Source organism: Pleuronectes platessa, chromosome 19 (genome assembly GCF_947347685.1).
Source record: "Pleuronectes platessa chromosome 19, fPlePla1.1, whole genome shotgun sequence".
Classification (NCBI taxonomy): domain Eukaryota; kingdom Metazoa; phylum Chordata; class Actinopteri; order Pleuronectiformes; family Pleuronectidae; genus Pleuronectes; species Pleuronectes platessa.
Genome location: NC_070644.1, coordinates 14539068 through 14564057, shown reverse-complemented (window position 1 = coordinate 14564057; position 24990 = coordinate 14539068). Strand labels below are relative to the sequence as shown.

General features: G+C 40.6%; 3 protein-coding genes across 6 annotated transcripts; 1 reads left to right on the top strand and 2 right to left on the bottom strand.

Annotated features, from left to right (window-relative positions):
• Positions 1-593: 593 nt before the first annotated feature.
• Positions 594-9549, top strand: pde6b (phosphodiesterase 6B, cGMP-specific, rod, beta). Of its 2 annotated transcripts, XM_053411122.1 has the most exons (24): positions 594-694; positions 795-1096; positions 1525-1836; positions 2997-3149; positions 4084-4173; positions 4265-4405; positions 4506-4580; positions 4672-4736; positions 4996-5062; positions 5178-5225; positions 5362-5511; positions 5644-5787; positions 5955-6020; positions 6127-6276; positions 6393-6500; positions 6673-6782; positions 6990-7077; positions 7190-7290; positions 7386-7493; positions 7573-7636; positions 7747-7821; positions 7934-8017; positions 8393-8537; positions 8716-9549. In XM_053411122.1, the coding sequence occupies exons 2-24, from the start codon at positions 938-940 to the stop codon at positions 8766-8768; spliced, it is 2556 nt and encodes an 851-aa protein (XP_053267097.1). In that variant the 5' UTR covers positions 594-694; positions 795-937; the 3' UTR covers positions 8769-9549. The 2 variants fall into 2 exon arrangements, with proteins under 2 accessions (XP_053267097.1, XP_053267096.1); XM_053411121.1 differs by having other exon boundaries at positions 604-1096.
• A 1294-nt stretch (positions 9550-10843) lies between these two features.
• LOC128424860 (ATP synthase subunit e, mitochondrial) lies at positions 10844-12379 on the bottom strand. Its single transcript, XM_053411284.1, has 4 exons — positions 12301-12379; positions 11692-11746; positions 11062-11160; positions 10844-10938 (listed from the first exon to the last, which is right to left on the bottom strand). The coding sequence occupies exons 1-4, from the start codon at positions 12334-12336 to the stop codon at positions 10913-10915; spliced, it is 216 nt and encodes a 71-aa protein (XP_053267259.1). The 5' UTR covers positions 12337-12379; the 3' UTR covers positions 10844-10912.
• Positions 12380-12969: 590 nt separating this feature from the next.
• Positions 12970-24669, bottom strand: fybb (FYN binding protein b). 3 transcript variants are annotated; one of them, XM_053411116.1, is made up of 19 exons: positions 24469-24668; positions 21327-22302; positions 18509-18635; positions 18333-18412; positions 18157-18179; positions 17676-17728; positions 17093-17213; positions 16712-16871; positions 16390-16510; positions 16063-16082; positions 15892-15964; positions 15635-15721; positions 15200-15240; positions 14456-14522; positions 14228-14327; positions 13870-14032; positions 13729-13762; positions 13618-13649; positions 12970-13533 (listed from the first exon to the last, which is right to left on the bottom strand). In XM_053411116.1, exons 1-19 carry the CDS (start codon positions 24469-24471, stop codon positions 13511-13513), a joined length of 2304 nt encoding a protein of 767 aa, XP_053267091.1. In that variant the 5' UTR covers positions 24472-24668; the 3' UTR covers positions 12970-13510. The 3 variants fall into 3 exon arrangements, 2 of the variants coding, with proteins under 2 accessions (XP_053267091.1, XP_053267093.1); XM_053411118.1 differs by lacking the exon at positions 15635-15721 and having other exon boundaries at positions 24469-24667; XR_008333051.1 differs by lacking the exons at positions 12970-13533; positions 13618-13649; positions 13729-13762; positions 13870-14032; positions 14228-14327 and having other exon boundaries at positions 14466-14522; positions 15618-15721; positions 24469-24669.
• Between the last annotated feature and the right edge of the window lie 321 nt (positions 24670-24990).

The window sequence follows — 24990 nt, the reverse complement described above, 5'->3', positions numbered from 1 at the left end:
TAATAAGGACTTAAAGAGCTTGTGCAGTATGGGCCAACATCCGTCACACAGTATAATGTAGATGGTAGATAGAAAAATGAAAAATAAGGAGAGAACAAAAACATGCATGGATGTGTTTTTAGTGTATCTTAGAGTTTTCCTATATTGTTTATATTGAAGCAGGGGTTAATGACAGGTTTTGCTGAAAATAATGTGAGCACATTGGAATTAAAGTTTATTACGTTTGTTGTTTTGAGAAACTTAGAGAGAGCTGCCTTCAGATACAAACATCTAATATCTATGTCATCTTTTTAAGTCTATAATTTATCTTGTGTGCAAAAAAGAAAGGAAAGTTGAGTGTTGCTGTAGTTTCATGATGCTGTGCTGCCATAATTTCTACATACAGAACATTACGGCCTCTATTTCATTATCAGTGCAGCCCAACATGTGTTTGAGTGAAAACTATGTATTTTGGAGGTGTCAGACTTTGATTTGTAATGTTTAAAAGGTACAGAGGATATCCTGAGGCACACAGAGGGGCTGGATCATCAGGCCACATATCCGTTACTAGATGATCAGCTGACAAGTTTAGCATCGGCAGATCCCCGCTAACCTTCAGCACTATCTGCTGATGACACAGGGATTGTTTGGATTCAGCCCTCCGCCTTCTCCTCAGGGCTCTGCCTCTCTCGCTGCGCTCATTCCACCAACACGGGTGATTTTATCTTTTTTTAACCTTCAGTTTGAATGAGCCCACCTCTGCTTCCCCACTTTCTCTGTGACACATGGTTAAAATCTGTTCTTCTCCTCTTTAGGGGATAAACTGGACAAACAGGGTGCGTCGTTGTGCTTGGTTTTTCATCTCAAAGCCGTTGGATGCAGCTCATGTGAAGCAGCGTTGGGCTGAAGAGGAGGGAGACAACAGGGACATTTGGGAAAAGAGGAGGGAGAGGGAGCCATGAGTGTGCAAAAGGAGGACGTGGAAAAGTTCCTCAATGGAAATCCTGCATTTGCGAAGCAGTACTTTGCCAAGAAGATGAGCCCAGCCTCCATTTCAAAGGCGTCGGGACTCGCAGAGAAACAGATCGACTTCGGCCAGCTCCAGGAGCTCAGTCAGGTAAATTCAATTGTTCCTCTACTTGTTTCTGAAGAAAAAATGGAACCTGTCAATACATGACCTCTGGCATATGTAAATGGTTTTGTATTTATATAGCGCTTTTCTAGTCTTGATGACCACTCAAAGCGCTTTACATTACAGTTTTACATTCACCCATTCACACACACATTCATACAGTGCATCAATTCACAGTACTTTTGATATTCTATGGGGGGGCCATTCAGGGTTCAGCATCTTGCCCAAGGACACTTCGGCATGCAGATGGGTCAGACTGGGGATCGAACTGCCAACCTTCAGGTTGGAGGATGACCACTCTACCCCTCAGCCACAGCCGCCCATATGTGTCTGTTTCTAAAATGTCGGCCTAAGTCTTCTGCCCTAAGACCAAACTCTAAAACTGTCTCTATTTTGTTCTCCTCTTCTCCAAGGTCGAGGAAAGCCAAATAATGTACGAACTGATCAAAGACATGCAGGAGAACATCAACGTGGAAAAGGTGGTCTTCAAGATCCTGAAGAGAATCAGCATGCTCATCCACGCCGACCGGTGCAGTTTGTTCATGTACCGGCAGCGGAACGGCATCGGGGAGCTGGCCACCCGGCTCTTCAACGTCCACGCCACGGCCGAGCTGGAGGACTGTGTGGTGCCGCCGGACTCCGAGATCGTCTATCCGCTGGACATGGGAGTAGTCGGCCACGTGGCCCAGACCAAGAAGAATGTTAACGTGAAAAATGTCAAAGAGGTAAGAGGAGAAATCCATCAATGAAAGCTAAACTTAAACCTGGACTGATGATGCCTTAATGCTATCACAGTGTAATTCATCATATTTACACCAGGTGGTGCCACAGCTTTCAATTCCCACATCCTACACATAGTGACTTAACCACAACACTATTTGTTTACATTCTTAACATTTATATAAAACTACTCTTCAAGCAGAAAAGAATTGTAATGTTTTTCACTAAATTCATTGATTAAACATGTTTCAATGAGTTTGCCGGTAGTTGTTCTCCTAAAGTTAAAATTGCACTCGGAGCAGTTTGTTTGTATTCATCAGCAAATACACAACGTTAGTGTATATCAGCATATACACAGCAGAGGCTGCAGCACAAAGCAGAATCACAGCGCTATGGCCAAGTGGTAAAAATCTTACTCTTTTCGTTAAATCTAAATCTGAGAGTCAATTCCCTTCTAGGTGATGATAAGACTTTACCATATCTTGTGTCAACTTGATGACGTTCAACTGACAAAACTCAGGATGACTCTTTAGTTTTTTATGGGATGTATTAAAAGGTAATGACACAATTACAAGAAACAGACAGGGAGCAGCCATTGTCTAGTTGTTGTCATGAAGTATGATAATCTCAACACATTCATAGCAGAGGTCTGCTGGTTGTAGACAACTGACTGAAGCATCAGTAACACGTAGCTATACTTGTGACCAAGTGAGGGTGTAAATCCCCCTTCAGACATAATCCATTTATTTCCAGATCCCATCAGCCTCTGCTCTAGCTGTGGATTAGTCGGCCCTGGCATTTGGTCAGCAAGAATCTAAAACAGATCAAAACTGGTTCACTTTGCACCGTGTGTCCATGTTATTCTGCACCTTTCTATCAGAAGACACTAATAATGTATCGTACTAGAATTAAATGAATTATTTATAAGCTTTGTGAAGCAGAAAGCTGATAATGACTGTTGGACCTTTTGCTTTTGTAAATCATGCAGGAAATAAATCTAATGATTACCTCTTCACATTATCATAAGTAATTTGTCAATCTTGATTTATGTACATAGCTAAGAGGCCCAGAATGACCAATGTACAACAAAATACATTCATGAAACTATTAATAAATTGTGTGTGTGTGCACAACAGAGTGTTTGATAATATGTTCTCTCTTTTAGAACGAGCACTTCAGCTCGTTTGTCGACGACCTCACAGAATACGAGACCAGGAACATTCTGGCCACACCCATCCTCAACGGTAAGGACATGGTGGCTGTGATCATGGCTCTGAACAAAACCACTGGACCACATTTCACTGCCGAGGACGAAGACGTGAGTCTGGACTGCACGTCACAACACACAAACAGAGCACACTCATAGAACACACACACAGAACACACACAGAACACTCACAATGGCGTTGGGATATTCTACTTCAACACAAACTATTGATTCTGCTTTTGGCTTCAATCAGAGGAAATTGAGCATCGATAGTTTATCACATTTTGATGAATGGTGTCGCCACAGCTGGAGGGGAATTCCCTTTGAGCCGATGAGGCGTGTGTTTAACATAGGTTGAGTCATTAATCCATCATGGAGGGTGATCCCTATCAGGAATAAACTAAAATAGAAATAAGCCGGAGGTTAAGACAGGTCAGAAAGAGACGTGGACAGCAGATTATGGAATAATTAATAGACAGACATGAATCAAACTGTTCCAAATAGCTGCTAAATGCTCAATTAGACATGAAAGTGAATATAAATAAACTATAAACTGTACATTGTAGCTACCAGGGCTATCTTTTCTTAATATCATCATTAAATTAACACATTATAATGTTCTTTAACTGTTTAGGCCTATACACTGAAACAGTCAGATATCAACAGATAATGAAAGAAACAAGTAGAATGAGAACAGAGAAATTCCAAATGATAAAGGAGGATGGTTTGTTCTCAAAGACGGATTGATAATAATAAAACTTGCTATTTGCTTCAGTTTTGTGATGATATTTAATAAACTCAATAAAAAATACACAGTCATCTTACTCTCCTCTGACCACATCCTGTTTCTGGAACAAGCAAAGTCACGGACTGATCCAAACCCACATTTATGGTGCAGTGTTTTGTTTAAATCACACCTTGTCTTTGTGCAGCCTTTCATATTTGATATCATCAAACATAACTGCATCTTATATTAATAAGTCATAATGTTTGTTGTGTCCTACGTTGCCTATAAACAACTCTTTCCTCTCGTTTGTCCATTTAGCTTTTCTTAAAGTATCTGAAAGTTGCCTCTTTGAACTTGAAGATCTACCATCTGAGTTACCTGCACAGCTGTGAGACACGTAAAGGACAGGTACTCGCTTTATACACTGCTGCAATAGCACTGCTTGAATTTAAACGCTGCACATGACCGTAAGTACTCTGTGTGTTTTGTGTTTCCCTAGCTGCTGCTCTGGTCGGCCAACAAGGTGTTTGAGGAGCTCACAGACATTGAGCGACAGTTTCACAAAGCCTTGTACACAGTCCGAGCCTACCTCAACTGTGACCGCTACTCCGTGGGCTTACTGGACATGACAAAGGAGAAGGTAGCTGACCTGTAGTATCGCAACGTTTTGTGCATATATGAATTTAAAACCATGAAGTCACTTCTTTCCTCTGCACTTGTCTGTGTGTGTCTCTTTCCAGGAGTTCTTTGACATCTGGCCTGTGTTGATGGGCGAGCAGCCACCGTACTCTGGTCCTATAACTCCAGATGGCAGGGTACTTTTGTTTCATCTCATTTATCTTACATTGTTATCAGCGCTCTAAAAGATGACCTTTCTCTGACCTCTGCATTTGGTTCTTTCTCCAGGAAGTAATTTTCTACAAAGTGATTGATTATATATTACACGGAAAAGAAGACATCAAAGTAATACCGTAAGTAAATATGCTGTCACCTTTGCCTCAGGCTGAATATTTATTCCACATGTGATGATGGATTGAAGTATTTATTTACCAATACCCCTTTTGAAGTTATTGAATTTCAAGGACTAATTGGAAAAAATTGCATTTTATGATCATTTTATTAAGTGATTGTAAAAACAGACAAAAAACAATGACTATGAATTGATCGGAGCAGATTGTCAGTCAACCATCCTTTACCTTTAACTTGTCTACTCACTGGTCTGTCACACAGGAGCCCACCAGCAGATCACTGGGCCTTGAGTAGCGGGCTGCCAACCTATGTTGCTGAGAGCGGATTTGTGAGATGTTTATGTTTTTACACTTTACAGAAACATGTTGAATCAGTTAACACCTAATTTAACTACTTTGCATATTTAACCCTGTGATCAATCTTTTTCTTTTCCTTCTCCGTAGATTTGTAACATTATGAACACAGCCGCTGATGAGACGTTTAAGTTTCAGGTGAGAAACCTAAGAAAGATCAAACACCACTGAAGAAGAACACTCCTTGGATGTTATACAAGATTATTACAATTATTTATTAGATTTAAATTCATATAATTACTATTATTATTATTGTTGTTATTATTATTTGCAGACTGAGCCTCTTGACAGCAGTGGCTGGACCATAAAAAACGTTCTCTCACTGCCAATTGTCAACAAAAAAGAAGAGATAGTGGGTGTGGCCACGTTTTACAACAGAAAAGATGGAAAGCCTTTTGATGATCAGGATGAGCAGCTCATGGAGGTAAAACGAATGACACCTTTAATGTTGTGATACGATGGAAATCTGTTTTTTTCTGTTTATTTGTATTTGTCTGTGGATAAATACATACAATGTAAAGTACTCAATGAGCTGAGTCTCTTCCTTGTCTCTCAGGCTTTGACCCAGTTCCTGGGCTGGTCGGTGTTGAACACGGACACTTACGACAAAATGAACAAGCTGGAGAACCGGAAAGAAATCGCTCAGGACATGGTGCTGTACCATGTCAAATGTCGGGATGATGAGATTCAGAACGTCCTGGTCAGTTCTCTATATTAGATTTATATGTTTATATACCTTTGTCAAAGGAATAGTGAGCTTGTCAACAGTGTTTCATGAACAAAATGACACTCTCTGTTCACTACGACTGTTTCACTTTGTGTGAGGCTTTTCAACCAATGCACATGACAACCTCTCGTTTCTCCCAGAACACCCGAGAGCTCTACAGCTGTGAACCTGCAGCGTGTGAAGAGGATGAGCTCCTTGCCATTCTGGTAAAACGAAAACTTGTTTAAGTTTGTGGGAGTGTGAAATCTCTTTTGTTTTTGTTGTCTGCCCCTGCTTTTATCCCACTCTGCTTCCTGTTCATTCCACTCTTAGAAAAAAGAACTACCTCCGATGATCAACAAGTTCGAGGTCTACCAGTTCCACTTCTCGGATTTTAACTGCACAGAGATGGAGCTGGTGAAGTGCGCGATCCAGATGTACTATGAGGTCGGGGTGGTCAAGAAGTTCCAGGTCCCTCAAGAGGTGATCTAGACCAACCTGTACTAATACTTCCTCTCCAGATTATGTGCGACAGGTTTGTTATGTCTTGATTTCACCAGCTCCAGCTTCACCAGTGTTGGTTGCACACTTCACTTTAGGTGCTGGTTCGGTTCCTGTACTCTGTCAGTAAAGGCTACAGACGAATCACCTACCACAACTGGCGTCACGGCTTCAACGTTGGACAGACCATGTTTACACTGTTAACGGTATTATTATACTCTATTAACAGTAGGAGCTTTTTAGCTTCCTGCATATAAATGTTCAACTTTGATATCTGAAAGTCTTTACTGCATTCAACCATGTTGTGTCTGTGCGTGCGTGTGTGCGTGTGTGTGCGCATGTGTGTGTGTGTGTGTGTGTGTGTGTGTGTGTGTTCAGACGGGAAAGCTGAAGCGGTACTACACTGACCTGGAGGTGATGGCCATGATAACCGCAGGCTTCCTGCATGATATCGATCACAGAGGGACAAACAACTTGTACCAAGTCAAGTAAGTGCTGAAGGGAACTTCTTCACTGTAGAAATAAAAAGAACAACTTATTCTGTTGGGACTATAACCAGCAGCCTGGAATATAAAGAGATGATTAGACGCCCTACACTCATGCTGCCATTGTCAATACTGAAGCCTTTACACTTGAAGTTGATTGTGATTGTTTTTTGTCTCATGTTTAATCCCATTGATTTCTGACTCCAACAGATCTGGGAACCCTATGGCCAAGCTCCATGGCTCCTCCATCCTGGAACGGCACCATCTAGAGTTTGGAAAGTTCCTTTTGAATGATGACGTGAGAAAAAGACGTGAACTAACGAACACTTGTACATTACTGAAACCTCGTCATCTCCTACGGCGGCTAACTATGACTGGTGTCCACCTCCCTCCCTTCCTCTCACCTGCAGTCACTGAACATCTACCAGAACCTCCACAGGCGACAGGTGGACCATGTCATTCATCTCATGGACATCGCCATCATCGCCACGGACCTGGCTCTTTATTTCAAGTCAGAACAGACTCTTACTGACTGCTCTCTACTACCCTTATGTCTATATGGCAAAGAATATACCAGTGAAATACTTCCTGTCCTTGTATTCTCAGGAAAAGAACCATGTTCCAGAAGATCGTGGACCTTTCCCACACGTATGAGGACGAGAAGAAGTGGGTCGACTTCATGTCTCTAGAAACCACCAGGAAAGAGATCCTCATGTGAGTCGAACAAACACACAGACGCACACAAATATCTTTTGTTACATGACATTTCTCTGATTCACACACTTCGTTTCAGGGCCATGATGATGACCGCATGTGACTTGTCCGCCATCACGAAGCCTTGGGAGGTGCAGAGCAAGGTGAGAAGCTCAAACATTCAATAAAAGAGAGACTCTCTGAGTGTTTGCTGCTTCTCCAATCTTGACTGTGTGTGCGTGTGTGTGTGTGTGTGTTTATGTGTGTGTCTCAGGTTGCCTTGTCTGTAGCTGCAGAGTTTTGGGAGCAGGGTGACCTGGAGAGGACGGTACTAGAACAGCAACCCATTGTGAGTTTACAAATTCTAACAATGAACATCTATCTGAACAGTGAGTGCGGCACTCATACAACTATATTGGTTGTTTTTAATTGAATTATTTTGTCTCTGTCCCTCCCAACAGCCCATGATGGACAGGAACAAGTCAGCCGATCTTCCGAAACTACAATGTGGTTTCATTGACTTTGTCTGCACGTTTGTCTACAAGGTAATGATTCACAATTGTGCTCTTTTCGGTGTAGGTTTTTTTGGGGGGGGCGGGCTCCCGGTCCATTTTATTTTTTATGGTGAAATTGTGTACAAGACGGGCCTGAACAAATAAAGGCCAGCAGATCATGTTGTACCTCCTTAGCCCCAACCGCCCAGGTGGTAGAGCGGGACGTCCATGTATCAGAATGGTTAGATCTCCAGAGCCCAACCTGGACTGCTGTTGCATGAATGATGTGTGATAGAGAAGTGAAGCTCTATAGAAGCAGAGTTTCTTTGAATGGGGGAATGTAGCATCAAAAAGCATGAAGAAAAAAAACCCTCCTTGGCTAAACTTTGACTTTATGTATTGACACTGAACATTTTTTCTGTTCAGGAGTTCTCTCGCTTCCACCCACAAATCCAGCCCATGCTGGACGGCATCCTCAACAACAGAAAGGAGTGGAACGCTAGGAAAGAGGAGTATGAAGCCAAACTCAAAGCTATGGAGGAAGAGAAGGCTGCGGCTGCACCCAGTAAAGGTGCAGTGATTCTGTGGAGTAATGCAAATGTCTGGTATATCATCTGGTGGAGTAGAAGCCTACGAAATGACTTTGAAGCTTGAAATTGTAGAGTTAAAAAGTTATGTGTTAATCAGTTTTTTAGCCTGATTCACAAATATATTGACTTTTTTCTCTGATGTTTTCTTTGTTCAATTAGCTACTGCAAACAACCCCGGTGGTGGAGGCTCCAAGACCTGCTCCGTGTGCTAGAAGGTCAAACAAAAATGGAAGAAACTGTGCAGCTCATTACAGACTGACTTCAGCTTCACCTTCTATCAGTTTCAGCTCTAGGAAACCCAATGCAGAGAGTCAGCAAGACTTGAGTGAGTGTAAAAGCCCAATAATATTTATTCAGAATTAGACTTCTGATCGGAAATGACAAAGCTGAACAAGGAGAGAATCCTCCCCGGGATGAGCAGTGTTTTATTTTGAAGGAAAAGTAAGCAAATGAGCCACAAAAATAAAAAAAATAAAAAAAGTTCACTTCAAATTGAAATGTGAATCAAGAGTTGAGGTGGATTTTGAATCTTGAGTTCCCTCTCATAACGTTTCCTGATGTTTTAGGATAAAGTAGAAGTTATGTAAGCGTGAACCTTCCAGGCCAATTCACTGTAGACTGTTTATCTTGTTGGTTTCGAGCACACTGTCCAGTAATGTAATGTTCATTGAGTTCAGATTTTTCTGAATCTTAGTCCAGATCCTGGCTAGATAGAACTTTTATTAAACTACTGTACATATATTGCAAAATGATGAGGTCACGTTCCCTCCTTCCAGTCACCTATCATTTACAAAATGAGAGTTTGTTTACCTTGATCGCAGAGAGCCAAAGGTAGAGGGGGAGCTCAGGGCTGCTCAGCTCTCCAATGCTTCATAAAAATGTCATAGTTTAGTTTAACTTTACCGTCAGCAAACAAGCCTGTAGCTGCTTTCTCATGATGCCTTCTTACTGTACATACATCTGAAAGGATAGCAGTTATTTTATGGATATAGATACGAATGTCTTGCAGCATTTTGAAACCCAGACTCGTTGCTGGGGTCAGATAAGATTCATTTTATTAAAGACGACATAATGAGTCTAATTTTTTGGAGCAGCAGCAAGAGCAACAATCTTTCTCCAGCTGCTACAGAAAGTAGAAAATAGTGTGAAACTAACCTTTCTTGAAAAGGAGCAGGAGTCAGTTACAGTTAACAAGCTGAGGACTCACTCCAGATCTGAAGCCACTGTTTTCATAAGATGCAACAATTACTTGTTTCCCATGAGATAGGGAAGGAAACACAAATATGGATAAAATGCAAACTCTGAACATCAAAAGTTTGAGTCATTGGTTCTGAACAACCGGCCCATCTTGTATCGGTCTCTGAAGAGGCTCCAGGGGAACGCGGCTGTTTGAAACAGCACAAGGGATCAACTGAACTTCTTGTAAAAACTTGTACATAATCTTTCCCTCCCTGTAAATATATAAAGATTATTTTTTTAGTTGATATATAGATGCTTATTTTTCTTAATCAGGATGTTAGTGATATTTACAGGCCCTGGTAAATGTAACTTTGTCTCCTTAATATCACTTATGAAAATGTGTGTATCAGATATGACCCCCTTGTATTAGGAAATACAGCCAGTAATTATGAATATGTTTTGGACATACCCTTAAGATTTTTAAATAGTCTATTTACCCTTTGGTCAGTATATTCAAGCTTGTCTCTTTATGTGATCCATGTGTACAATGAAGATCCAAATAAAGCAAATGTATTTTTATCAGGTATCTGAGTGAATTAATTGTCTGCGACATTAAAAGTGCAACTTACTTAGAAGTTAAAATGATTGTATATTGAACAAAACATTATCTACTGCTCTAAGAATCATTAAAAACAGAAACGGCTCTTAGTTTCCTAGCCATCACTGTTATCATAAAGTACTAGCAGGAACTATTTAATGCGATAATGCAATGCAGAGTTCATAATGAAGGATAAGATATTACACAATACACAAGAGTATTGAGGGGACGCTTCTGTCCACACTGCACTTTCTACAACTGGTCCCTGACCCCAATCCTTGGATTGCTGCTAAACTAGGCCAGGATTACAACCGTGCTCCAGCCCCAGGCTCATCTTCTGAAGGACAGGGGTGTGTACACACATCCACACGTTTGCTGAACTGTAACTAACAAACTAAACCTGAATAATAACTTGATTCTTTTTTTTTATGATATTAACTGGATTAATGTTATTGTTATTTTAGTATGAACTTAAACCCACATACAAAAACACAAGTAACAGAAGAACACTTTTGTTGATTACATGAAAAATAAAGTTTTATTGGGTTTGAAACACACGGACACAGGTCCACAGATACATCACTTGAGGATGGTTTCAGAATTTGCTGAGGAGAAAAGAGACAAGAGGAGGAAATGTAAACAAAGCATTTTCTGATGTCTCATTATCATAATGCACACTATGGACAATCTTTGTGGAGAGACAAAAATGAAGTGTGTGTCTTTGATACCTTCTGACAGCTGTTTGGCGATGCGTTCCTGCTCCACTCTGGCGATTTTCTCTGCCTCCTCAACCTTCTTCTCCTCCTCAGCAATGGGCTTCAGGTAGTCTGATAAAGGAGAACGACACAGATACTTAATGATGGATTCAAGGTAGATCTTTAAATTAGCTGGATGCAGTGTGCAAAATATTCTACTGACAACTGGGGACTCCAGTGTCATGTGCACATCCTACAGATATCAGTAAGACAATTTCCAAAACACTAAGATCAATAGATGTGATATACTGTGGACTAGAGAAGGCCTATGTTAGCCACTCAATCCATGTAGATGTGAATCTTAATTTGTAAGGTAGCAAAGCAATAACTACCTCTGACTTGCATTGTTTTTGTACTTTCGTGTATTTTGAAGCACCGGACATCTTACTCTAGTGGCACTAGCTTTTAATGCATTTAATTTTACTCTGTATTTAACGTCAACAGATGTATGTTATGTTTTTATGTGTTTGGTTTCTTCTCGTTATGTGTTGTGGTGTGATTGTCATCGTCGTGACCAACCTGAGATTTGCCAACTCCACACAACTGAGATATGTGATAATAAAGTATTGAATCTATGCTCAGACATGAACAGCAACAACTCACCAAACCTCTGTTTGCCATAGAAGACGCCGAGCAGGAGGGCAGACCACCTGGCCGTCTGAAATACACATGATTCACAAGTGTTAACCAGTAAAACAACTATAACTAACCAGCTGGGATATGTCAGTGAGCTGGAATTTATTATCATGTTTCTGTGACTGGACTCTTTTAAACAGCATAGAGCTAATATGGCTGATATCTCTCCAAACTGACTCCAGATCAGTGAACACCAGGCTCTGCAGTGAGTGTGTGGGGCGAAGTTCAGTCTCTGACCTTCCTGCTAAACGGATTTAACGCTGTTTCTCTGTAACCTGCCTGACATGACACACTGGGTTTATTAACACACTACAACCAGTAACAACAACCAGGAGTCTGGTCTCATTCAGATGTGTAGGATCCAGTGTTTCTGCAGCTGTTTGTCGTGAGTGAGGTTCACCTGTCAATGTCACTGCTAGCACACACTAGCTAGCATGCTAACACAACAACCGACACCCGAGGCTAGTTAGCAAAGAGATACACGTCCTGAGACCACAGCTCTACTGTGAGGTCTATCCTCTAAACTAAAAGAAACATAAGAATCATATTTAGATATCATGGGATGTGTGTTTTTACCTTGATGAGCGGAGAAACTGCGACTGGAGGAACCATCGTGACGCGAGGAAGAGACTTCCGGTTAAAGCGGAAGTGATTTTTATTCATTCCTGTGACAGTGGAGCCAGAAGCTAAGTTAATTCTGTTCCTTCCAAACTTTAAACGTTGTGTCGACTTGTCCTCTTCCAACTTTATTTGACTTATGTTTGCGTTGTTTAATTTGTATTTATTTTTTCCTTCATTCCAGGGAAACTGAAAATACAATTTCAGATTGGATGAAGGTTTGTGAATCATCAGATACAAACAACTCTCAGTGATTAGATATCCAGTCAGTTATTGTTCAGATTATTAAGATCTGACTTTTCAAAAATAAAACCACATAGTTATCTTGTTATTTAATCTAACAATGTGATCTACATTTTTGTGGTAGTTAAATTGATTTAGTTTATCCACATTGCCTTTTTCTGAATCCGTGGTAACTTAGCACAAAGTTTATGTTAGTTTTATCTGCTTGAACATTGCAGAAACATTTCATTTAGATACTTTTACTCAAATTATGTTATTGTGAATCAGATTTGGATAGAAGAGCTAGGAGAATACATCTTAAATCACCACAAAGGGAAAAGTAGGGCAACACTCACAGTGTGGTTGTATGAGTAATACAATGAGTACGAGAAAATAGAAGCTGCGTGATCACAAACACATTTTTTTATTTTATTTTACATTTTAAAACCCGACACAAAGAAACCAGAGTTGTTATCAGAATTGAACATGTACAGCAATTTAAGACAAAGTAGGAAGTAATATTTACAACTTTCATATAAACATGCAGCTATTCTTATGATATTATTGAATAACACAGTGGACACATCCATGAGCGGGGGGAAACAGGTACAATATAAAAACAGAAATATGGAAATACTGTTGATTCAACAAAGGTTTCCCAAAAAATTGCAAGAAACATATCAACATCAAGCTTTTTGGGGTTTTTAGAAATAAAAATGAAAAGGATCGAATTGTTCAAAAGACCTTTACTGCAAGCCGGATTTCAAATCTTCAGATTCCGCCCACATGTCCAATATGCCAAATATCTAATAATAAGTAATGGCATGAAAATGAAATGACAACAGTCTGATTATCAGATGGACTTTTAGAGTGTATCATCAATAAAACATAATAAATAACATGAAGAACTTCAGTGTAAAACATTCAACCCAGTGCAGGATGTTTCTCAGTCGTTGTCATAAATACAGCCTGGGAAATAGAATAAGAAAATTAGAATTATAACACTGTGCCGAAAAGTATTCATGAGAAAAAAACCATTAATTTAAACTGTACCGTCTCTGATGTCATCGTAGATATCAGCATCGCTGCGAAAGAAAAGCGAGTGATCAGCACAGATGTCTTTCTATTCCTGTGTGTGAATGTGTAATAGTTTCTGATACTTACTCTGAAACAATGTGGCTCGTTGAAACGTGACCAACTGTTTAACAAGACAGAGATTTAGAGCAAAGATTGTAAAACCAAAAGTTAGTTTTTTATGGTATCATCAGATGCCAACAAACATATATGAAAACAGCAAACACTCACATTTGCCATCCTCATTCCGACAGATAAGTTTGTTGTCCACAGCTTCAACAATGACGTCAAGTTGCTCGCCTGCTTTGACTGGCAGCTCTTTCCCACTCCACTTCTTATTGGTCAGTGTGTGGACGATGGTCACCTGGTGCAGCACCTGGATCTCGCCATCATACTGAAAGACATTGACATATGATATAATAGTCTTAAGAATGTGACTGACAAAACATTTTTAAATTTACTTTATCCTAGGGAAAAGGTTTGATCTGAATGTCTGGATAGAAAAAGTAATTTTAATGAATTAAGTTTATCTTTATTATTATTTAATATTAGGACTGGATTTATAATTTAGCTAAAAAGAGAAACGTACTTTAAACTTTTTCCTGAAGTCCTTCTCCTCTTTCTCAAACTTCTTCTGCTTCTTCGGGTCCATCTCTTCATTCCTGCTTTTGCTTTTTAGAGCTGGAAAGCTGGAGACAAATACAACAAACGAGAGGACAAAACCAAAACAGTAAAAAGTTTAGTGAAATATATTCACCGCCATAAACTGGATGGACACTGTTGTCTTCGATGTTTTTTGAGATACATGTAATTGTACCTGGGCAGAGGAGGAGGCAGAGTTTGAGAGTCAACATCGTCGTATATTTCATCGTCCTCTGCCGGATCTGTGGGGATGTGAGGAAACAGTCGGTGAGGGAAAAAGACAAATTATGCTCACCTGTCCCCTGAGATCATCATGCGTTCAGAGGGAGCATGCTTTAATCACACTACACATGACACAAACACATTGTCAGTTGTAAAGGGTCTAACAATCAGGTGGGGTGTTGATTTACAATTTGGCTTGTGAGACTTTAAGTTGAAGTAAAAACATATAGATCAATTCTAATATTTCCTTGTGATAAAATACAAGCTGTGAAAGGAGTGTTAGTGAGATGTTTGCTGAATAACAGTCACTGTGGCCACAAGTTACGACAGTTAAATGGTAAAGGCTAAAATGAATGAAGTGTCATGAAGTCAGCAAAGGGAGTAACTTATAGTTTCTATTTAACTGTGCTCACATGAGCAAGTGTCAGCACACGTACCAAACCGAATAAAACCGTTGCTGTAAAACCCCTCTGTGTATGTCTGGAGGTCTGATTTATAACCTTGCTCAAGGGCACTTTCACATACTCTACATGAAGTAGTTTGGAGATTCAAACCAGAACATCTCGACTTTGTTTCCAACTGAGAGGCCAAAGATTTATTTTGTTAAAGCCGAGGAAAGAACATAATGAGGAACAAGTGTATTTTCCTCATTAGGTATCCATACACAACATGATAGTATGATCAGAGTAAGCATTACCTGAATTTCCCTTTGCAGCGAACTGGCTGGGTGGAGGCACTCTGGCAAAACACAACCACAAGATATAACATTGAAGTAGATGTACACGATTTGAGGCAGCTCAAATGAGTAATATTAATGCATCACAGCACAATGTTAAAAGAGTATACTTGTTAACACATGTGTGAGCAGATTGATTTTCTGCACAACACATGCAAAAAGAAACAGCGGGGTAATTATTAGTAAAAAATCACAGATAATCAGACGCAGCGATTCGGTTCATGCATTTAGTAGGTTTGGAAATTTGAGTCCTTTGGCGTAATTGGGTTGTTGATCTGTTGTAGAGCTGTGAGGAAAGTCAACCCTCAGAGGAGACTTGAGAGGAGACGAAAGATGAGAGATCTCCAGCAGTGGACAGCAGATCTGTGATCAGTCTTACTACTGAGTGTATTTTACGCTTTAGTGCTGCCAGGACGATTTTTCCCCTCAAACATCCGCAGGAAGCTGAGCGACTTCACGACGGAAGCCCTGGTGTCCACGGGACTAGAAAGTTATAAAGCATTTATGTGTAATTTTCAATCCCTCCTTTTTAACCATTTAACATTATCAGCCTGCGTTTCTTCTTCAGGAAAGTTTAAAGAGAGATTAAACTGCTGCAACACTTTTTTTTATCCATCCACCCAATTCCTCTAAATGGACGGATCAGTTCCTACCTGCTTTCCAGGTTTAGATCAACAACGTCGTCGTATATTTCTCCTTCCTCTCCCGGCAGCGGCGGAAGGACAACTACAAGATAAACACACACATTTTAATCAGTGACATGTTTTAATCGGTGACATTAATGTAACGAAACAAGTAGTAACACTGTCAGGTTAAAGTCCTACCTCCTGGTCCCTTAATGCTACTGTAGAGAGAGAAGAAGAGATTATATCAATTTCATTTAGTGAACTTTCATTTCTCATAATTTATTAAAAACTGATTCAAAAGGGTTTGGTAGCTGGTAATGGTGCCTTTAAATTCAATTAGTCCTTTAGCTTGACAGGAAAAATCTTAACATCTAATGTCTTTGCTTCTGTGTTGACACTCAGGTTTTCTTATCATTAATTTCCATTTAGAAAATATACTTTGCATTTCAATTTTTTCTGATTGACTAAGACTAAGATAGAATAGTGGAATGTGGAGTAAAACATTTCATTTCATATTCCCGGTACCTGTTATCAGCAGGAACCACACCAATGTCATCGTAGACCTCAGGGTCGTCCTCCTGCTGAGATGAACGATTCTTCAGCGAGTTGAAGTCAATTTCCACTGAGACGGTTTTTACGTAACCAACTGTAAGGAACAAAAAACAAAATGGAATTTGAATTATTGCTCTTAATTAGGATTCTTTGCATAAATGGACAGATTTAATAGAGCGCGTGCCGTATAACAGTGCACATATAAGTGCCATGTTCCAGGTGGGACTGAAGGGATGTCACACAACATTGTACTGGAAGAAAATGAGTCAGATGAGTTTGAAACATGTGAACGTACTGGATCCATCCTGAGTCCGGCCCAGCCACTTCCCCTCGGGGTTTCCTTGGACACGTAAGATGTCCACACTGTCTCCCAGCTTCAGACAAAGGTCGGATTTACTGCCTTTGCAGTCCACACAAGCTTTGCCCTGCTGGATGACCTCCAGGGGCCCAACCAACTACACACACACACACACACACACACACACACACACACACACACACACACACACACACACACACACACACAAACATATATTGTAAAGGTACACTGAAAAAAATACAGTAGATTGTGTCATGTTTTAAGAAAAGTAATATTCAGGCCTGCAAGTGTTTGCATGTGCACACACTGTGAATGCAACAACGTGGATGTAACACGTGTCAGTCTTGTTCTCCTCACCTTGAATTTCTTTCTGGCATCTTGTTCCTTCTTCTCCCGCTCCTTCTGCTCCTTCTTCTCAGCCTCCTGTCGTTTTTTCGCCTCCTTTGCCTCTTTCTCTTTCTGCTTTTCTTGTTCCTCCCTTCAGAGGGAAAAAGAGAGGGAGTGCTAAGTTTGATGGAAAAACAAATGTACTTTTATGATGTGAAGCTTTTGAGATTAAAAAATTAAAAACGACTTATTATGGAGTATTAGAATAAGAAAATCATACCACATGCACATACATACAGAAAGGAAATAAAGGCAACTAATATAATTAATTCTGCTATTATACTATGTTGTGGTGTTGCAAAACAACCACCAGAGAGCAGTGTTAGTAAAGTGCGACACAGCTGAACTGGGACTGAAATCAAATTGAAGTGATGCGGATGTAAAAATACACAAAAGCCAGTCAAGATCACATCGTGTTTCAGGCTCAACTGAAACACTTGAAGTCCCCAAATAGTGTCAGTAAAAAAATAAACATAATCTTATCCAACATATACACAAAATTAAAGTTAAATTTGACAAGGTGGCAAAAATAAAGAGCTAAACATTCTCTCACCACCGGTCTTCGAGATCATCATACGTGTCTCCGTCATCATCATTAAGTTCCTCCTGGATGGAGAAGAATGAAGTACAATCAGCGACTAAAACCTAGAATTCTGATCACATACTGTATGAGATACTTCTCTAAACCATGTAAACACATATTTTCCATTAATTCCCATCATACTGTTGATATTTCACATCATTCTTTTCTGAAATGTTTCCTCTGATTGTCTGTGTTCTGGTGTTATCGGACTTGGAATCACCTTTTTACTTTATACATACACTTTGATTTATCCTTATTGACCCTATTTATCTATTCTTATTTACTTGTGACACTTTATCTTTTCATCTCATGCGGCTGCAGTGTCAATATTTCCACAGAGTTTATCAGTCACATATCTGTTGTTAGTTCACATCCTAGTGCTTGTGTCCACCTCTGATACCTGCATGCAAATCTGTATGTATGTAAATGAAGGAAATACACTGTGGCTCACCTTTGCCCTCTGACTGGGGTGACCTGCCGAGGAGGAAGAGTAAATTATAAATGTTGGGAATTGCATGATTTCGTACAAAGGAGACAAAACTCGTCAAGTAAGAAGTAAGACAGGCATTATATAGGATATAATAATGCATTTCATTCGATCAATTATTCAATAATTAAGATCTGAACCTGAGGGCAGTGGTAGAGGTGGAGGTGGAGGAGCGCTGTTTAAATCTTCAAGATCATCGTAGATTTCGTCATCTTGGATCCTGAAAAGCACAGTTGGGGTTAATCCTTAGTTTGTAGCTTTATTCACAACATTTACTAAGTGTGTTTGTGTGCGTGTGCAGAAATGTGTGACTCACAAGGATCCAGGGTGTCGTGGGGGCAGACTGGGGAGGTCAGGCTGAGCTGCTGGAGGAGGGATCACATGGCTGCGGAGGTTACTTGGATTAGGAGCTGGGATAACGGGTTTCTTAAAGGTGGCGGGACCTGTGTGTTAAAATAGAGAAGTGAAACCTGTCTCACATCTGTTCTTTGTGCAGAGCAGTGCTGTGACATGAGGAGAATCAAGACAAGCAGTGTTTCACCAACTAAAGCTAAAAAATAGACACTAATAGTTGAACTCTGTGTCCCATTGCGGCTCTGGTGTTGCCTGTTTGCATTCATGTTGTAGTCCACTGTCCTCCTGCGGCTCAGGAAGACAGATGGACCATCATCCGCAGCATTTATCATTTCTGTGATTTCTGTGGAAATGGCAGTGTCCCATTTACAAAGGCTTGGAATATTACATTACATTACATTTCATTTAGGAATAGTCAAGCGGACAAGTATCGACATTTTTTAGATGTTTGCTGATGCACATGATACTGAGAGCTCGAGTCAGTGACGGTCTTTAGCCAGCAGCAGAAGTGTTCTTGTCAAACTCAATCAGCTCATGAAAAACAAACAAATACGAAAGAAAACTCCAAGAACCAATAAGACCATGTAAAAATACTCAACTACTAGTAAAGGTCTTTCATTCAAAATCAAACAGAAATGTGCCTAAAAGTATTAAAAGTGAAAGTAGCCTATATGGAGCAGAATGGCTCCTGTAAGTTGTTTTATTATTATTATAAGAGTTTATCCATATCACTGCTTCATATTTTATCAAATTGAAGCTCATCCTAGGTTTTGTATCAATATTTGCCTCTAAATTGTTTTTTGTAGAAATATAAAACTGCACAAATTGGAAATACTCAAGTGTAAGCAGCTCAAAATTGAACATAGGTATATTCCACCACCACCTTGGAGCAAATCTAACCATCAAGCCCGAGGAAAAAACAAATCCGTGCAGTTTGCATAAATAAGATCTTTAAACCTGACTCGTGCTCATGGTCACTAATCTTCAGAGTGATGTCAACACAGCAGAGGACATCATGATGAGGAACAAAACCTAAAACGTTTGAGGACGTGCCTGTGGTGCCGCGATCTTCTGTCCTCCAGTATTATTTCAGTTGCTTTAATGAATATCAGAATTCGTCCTTCACCTCCGACTGGAAATAAATGCTGATCAGGTGTGAGTCTAAAAACAGCCGCTCTCTCAAAACGATCCCTTACTTCCTCATGTGGTGAAAGTCAGCTGTCGGGGTGGACGGTGAGGGGGGGAGGAGAAGGAGAAACTGGACGAGGAACTTGACGCGGGGGAAATAGCAGAACTAAGAGTGTTACTGTCACTTTGGTCTGTTATCTCACACTCTGAGCATTTGTCGAGCTACTTCTGTCCAACTTGAACACACTTTGCACGGAATATAAAAAATGCAAAATTAGTTATGTAAAGAACACACTGGAAATGGAAATAGTAACATAGCTTTGGTGCAGTTCTGCGGACGAGGAGGTTGTTTCCCTTGTTGTTGGGTCAAATATCTCAAAGTAGCCTCAACTGCTGCAGCTTGCACATTACCAATGACACTGAACCCACAAAGAGGCTTGAGGAACGCCCCTCTTCACACTTTGGACATGTCTCTACAAAGTCTGTCCTGCTAGAGATGGAGAGGAAATGCACTTCAGACTGCCAAACAATACAAATCCCTTCTCTTCTGCTTTTTCCCTTTTTGGTCACAAGACCTTCCGACCGTTTTGTGCCCTTCATCACAGTAACCCCCTGCATGGCCCCGCCCTCAGAGCCTGGTGACTGGATGAAATGTATTTTAGAAGAACCTAGGCCGACACCTTTTGCAGAGTTTGATTCGCCGTGTTTGTCACAGACGGGGAGACTTTCCATTTCCAAATAAATGATGGAAATGCAGCCAGACATAGGTGACGCACTTCTGCCTTTGGTGCCACGTGTGTTTCTCTGTCGCCTGAAACTCTCCTCCTCCGTCACACCCTTTGCTTTTCAGTGTTTTTTTCAACACGTTGTTTAACTTCCTCCAATTCTTAATGGTAAAAGTCAAGCGTGATGACGATTTATACTTTTATACCTCTATTTATACTCTCTGTTCTGCAGATTATTGGTCGAACTTAGTTAGTCTCTGTTTAAAAAAAACTGTCTAATTGAGGTCAAGATCTTTTTAAGAGAGACACAGAAACACTTTACATCTCCACACGATCTCATTCGAAAGGCCAATGACCTGAACACTTTTTATTTAGAAATACTGACACTCCTGATGCAGAGCAACTCCAAAACCTTTTATAGGAATGAATTATAACATTTCCTCTTTTTTTGGTCTTTATTTTATGCATTCATCTCCCTGCATTTGGTTCTAAATGCTGTCTCTCCAGATTGCTAAAAAGTTGGAAACAATTTATCAGGTAATTGTTTTGAATATAATTTTATACTTTTGGAACTATTCAGAATCTCATTGAAATTAGGTGAGTGAATAAGTGATGAGAGATGTTTAACAGGGCTCTGAACATGCTGGGTATAAGTGTGAACTTTCTGATGAGTTAAAACAAAGAGTACCTGCTTAAGTTAAGTTTAGTTATCACACATCTTTGAGATACTGCATGTTAAGGTGTAATTATTACTACTACAAAAGTGAATAGGTCCCTCGTATATAGGATAATGATGTATTACCCCATAGTGCTGATTGATTCAATTGTTTAAATATTGATATTAGTGCACAGATTGGAGCTCCAGCTTCTCACAATCAGCATCTTTGTTCACTAAGTCATTATTAGGTAAACCAAGCTGTAACTCACCATCCTCAGAGGCCACAGCACCTCTTTTAAAGTTCTCCAGGTTGACTTTGGGGGGTCGGTTGGGTTTAGCAGGAGCAGGACCCAAAGCCAAACTGTTGGGTAGAGGGTTATGCTTGGGGCCAATGGCATCGCCGTCATCAGTGCCGCGCTGAGGGGAGTCCTTGATTGGCCGCTTAAAGCTAGGCTTTTTAGATGCCGGAGGTCCGGCAGGAGGTATGGAGCTAGTGACAGCGCGTGGCGCTTTGCTGGTTCCACCATTTTCTTGCTGCTTGCTGTTGTCCTTCTCCTTGTTGGACACATCCTGAGAAGCCCTAAAGTTGGACAGGGGCTTTATTTGAGGTGAAGGTTTGTCCGCGGTGTCCGTGGTGGCTCCTCCCTTTTCTTCACTTTGCTGCCATAGTTTTATTAGGCTGCTGCTCGGTTTTGTTTGTAAAGGTGGTATTTTGGGTGGGGAGCTGGCTCTGGAGGGCACGACCCCAGTGTTGTGTTTTACCCAGCTGGGCTTGGAGGTGAGTGCTTGAGGTGGTTTAGGTTTGGAGTCGGACAGGGTGGCGCTGAGGGGGGGCTTGGCGAGAGGAGGCTTGTATACAGGGCCTTTAGCTTCAGGAGGCTTTGCAGGGTGTGGCTTCACGGGTATTTGCTGTTTATTACCTACAAATGGTTTGATTCTGGCGTTGGTGTCCTCCTGTGTGTTGGGAAACCTGCTAGTCAGGGCTTTAGTTTTGTTTGGCTCATGGACCACTGGGTCATTTTTTGTGGACACAGCATTTTTAACGAAAGCTGGTTTAGAAGCAATTATACTGGCGCTTCCCGAGAAGCTCTCTCGCCCGAGAGGTTTCTTTATGGGTGTGGTCGGCCCGGAGGAGAGAGTAGGGCCCAGCGGTTGTTTAGTACGTCCAACCGGTGAAGTGTCGCCATTGCTCGACTCACTCACTTCGAAGCGAGCCATCATGGCCTTTATATCAGACTTGTTAGCCTGGAATGAATGGAAGCGGATTAGAGAAAGAGTTAATGAGCAATAAAGAAGAAGCTGAAGCTGCTAAAGAGAAACTGTGGGTCAAAGCAAAAGAGGAATAAAAGAAACACTCTTAATTACATTGACAACTAGATTCACACAGAAACACAGTTGCAACACTTTAAAAATAAATTTCCCGTCAAGACATTTCCTTCTCTTATTTACAAACGTTTTACCCAATCAGAGATATTCCAGCTTTCACTTTAGTTACTGAACTAACTGATCTGTTTGTTTCTCATTTACACAAACACTAATTCTCACACGGCTGTGACTAGAGCTACAGGTCGTCCATTAATCACAATTCTCTAATTTAGAGTCATCAATTAATCTTACCTGTAACAAAGCATGAGAACGCCGCAGAAAATACTGTTAAACTAGAAGTGAAAGCATCTCCTATACTGAGCGTTTATTGACTATAACAGTTCACAATAGATTTATAACATGTTTTATTAATTGTCTAATCACACATTTATAGACTTCCTTGTTTGTCTCTTCATATGAACGCATTAGGTGATCATCTATCATGTGCAAATCTCTCGTAGTAAACAAAAGGTAAATTTGTCTGTTAGTAGTTATTGCCCTCCGGCTTCCTCCCACAGTCTACAGACAGATTGTGTTAGGTTAGTTGGTGTGATTGTGCGTTTGATTGTTGTTTGTCTTTACGTAGGAGTGAATAGTTGCATTAGGCTGGACATGGCATGGCAGCAGATTGGTTTATGGTGTATATTAAATAGTTAATTATACTGAAACATAATGGTTATAGTGTTGCTTCTGCTGTGACACAAATTAATATGCCATCTCATTATCTGGTTCCTCTGAGAAGAGTGCAGAATGAGCAAACATGTGGGGCGATGCATGATCAGCAACAGGCTGCATCCTAAGCGGACACCTAAAAAGTAAATTTCATCCATTTTGATATCAGCACTTCTTCTGTTTTATAAAGCCACACCTATTTTAATAAGGCCGGTCTGACTATCACTCAGAAGCACCTGACCAGGAAGTGGAGATAAGAGCAGTGGGACACAGAGCTGTGAACCTGCTGCTAAATCCGACTCTGCTTGGTGACACTTGTTTGGGCAGGTGTTAACACACTAACCACAGTAACCACATTTTAGATGAGTTGGTCTTAAACGCCGGAGGTGCTTGTCTGTGCTGGGTATCTGATCTGGCCTCAGTTTGAGATTCCCACAGTTGCCATCCTCATCGAGAAGAAAGCCGTCAAGTAGTATTATTTACAACTGCATCTTAAGCAGCACTTGCTAGAATTTGGCTTGTGGCGGCAGAGTTGTCAGCGACACCTTTCAGCAGCAACTTGACAAAGTGCGATAACACTGAATATTGTGAATAATTTATCAGAGGAAAAGAAACAGAGGAAAGTTCCCTTCTTGTGCTTCTCGTTTATCATCTGCGCTCAACTAGAAATTACCCAACACGTCTTGTAGTTGCAGTTACTGCTTCTCTAAACGTGAGATGCTGCAATGTTGTAAAAACCCTACCAACGATTAGATTCCAACACGATTGCAAATATCAATCAACAACTCTCTTCAGACACAGCCATTTTATTATTTGCATTGGCAGCATTTGGAAGTCCATACAAAGAAAAAATATTATAAAATATTATTCTTTTAGTGCATTAGATGCTGTGAACTTTGTGGTAATCTGCACATGTGAAGTCTTATGGGCTGCAGAGACAGAACAGGGCGAAGACAGAGCTCTTCTGCTCAAAGCAAAGAGGAACCACTATCTCTCTTTCCACTGTGATGTAAAAGTGGAGGCAAAAAGTCGCCTTGCTTAATCTAGTCGACCCCAAACCAAAAAGTACCAACGCAACCTGTGACCACGCCTGTTTTCACACAACATCTGTGAAGAAATGAGTCAAAACCAAGTCAAATGTCAAAGTCTTCGATATCCGAGGCAGATTTAAGATTAGATCAAGCCATTCAGACAAGTTTGATTCTAAGGTCACGTAAAAGATTACGGCCTTTCATCTCCGATCTCGATGTTCGCAAAATCTCGTGCGCAAGGATGAAGAAATACCCATTCATAAGAAGTCTGTGAATATGAAATTCTAACATCTATCAGGTGAACATTTTGTATAGTTTAAGTTGATTATTAGGTTTTACTCACCATATTGAGGACAGCAATCCCAGGGGATGGTTGCGGGAGAAAGTGGTGGAGAGTGTTAGATCAGTTGGTCAGTGTGGGTTTCTGTTGCTGTCGGGCAGCGAGCGAGAGCGATACTGGTTGACCCTGAATGAGAGAGTGTGTGTTTGTGCTGGAGGGATTTTCTGTCTACATCTACTTCCTCTCTCAGTGGTATGTGTTCTGTGTGTGTGAGCGTCACAGCCTGTGCTATCAGTGAGTTTTGATCTCATTGATTTGCCTGTGCCTCTCCCTGCAATTTCCCTCGGTGCTCAACAACCGATGCTCGTTCACCCTCAAGCAGCTCAACATGTCAATTAAATTTATACATAAATATATATCTAATAAAATATATATATATATATATATTTTACAGCACTTTTTATAGAATGTGACAATGACGTGACATGGCAAGAAACAGCAGTAAAGGATGTGGCCGTGGGTTCTGCATTACGTCTCCGCAGCTCAGAATGCACTCTACAACACTGGTGCTGTGAGCTGTATGCT

Excerpts from the sequence above, each read along its gene's own strand:
- pde6b (XM_053411122.1), top strand. The coding sequence starts at position 938 with ATGAGTGTGCAAAAGGAGGACGTGGAAAAGTTCCTCAATGGAAATCCT. Across the intron at positions 1,097-1,524 it reads AGCTCCAGGAGCTCAGTCAG|GTCGAGGAAAGCCAAATAAT; the intron begins GTAAATTCAATT and ends CTCTTCTCCAAG. Across the intron at positions 6,501-6,672 it reads CCATGTTTACACTGTTAACG|ACGGGAAAGCTGAAGCGGTA; the intron begins GTATTATTATAC and ends GTGTGTGTTCAG.
- LOC128424860 (XM_053411284.1), bottom strand. The coding sequence starts at position 12,336 with ATGGTTCCTCCAGTCGCAGTTTCTCCGCTCATCAAG. Across the intron at positions 11,747-12,300 it reads CAGTTTCTCCGCTCATCAAG|ACGGCCAGGTGGTCTGCCCT; the intron begins GTAAAAACACAC and ends TGTGTATTTCAG. Across the intron at positions 11,161-11,691 it reads CTATGGCAAACAGAGGTTTG|ACTACCTGAAGCCCATTGCT; the intron begins GTGAGTTGTTGC and ends CTCCTTTATCAG.
- fybb (XM_053411116.1), bottom strand. Across the intron at positions 18,413-18,508 it reads CCACGACACCCTGGATCCTT|GATCCAAGATGACGAAATCT; the intron begins GTGAGTCACACA and ends TGTGCTTTTCAG. Across the intron at positions 14,523-15,199 it reads CGCTGCAAAGGGAAATTCAG|ATCCGGCAGAGGACGATGAA; the intron begins GTAATGCTTACT and ends ACATCCCCACAG.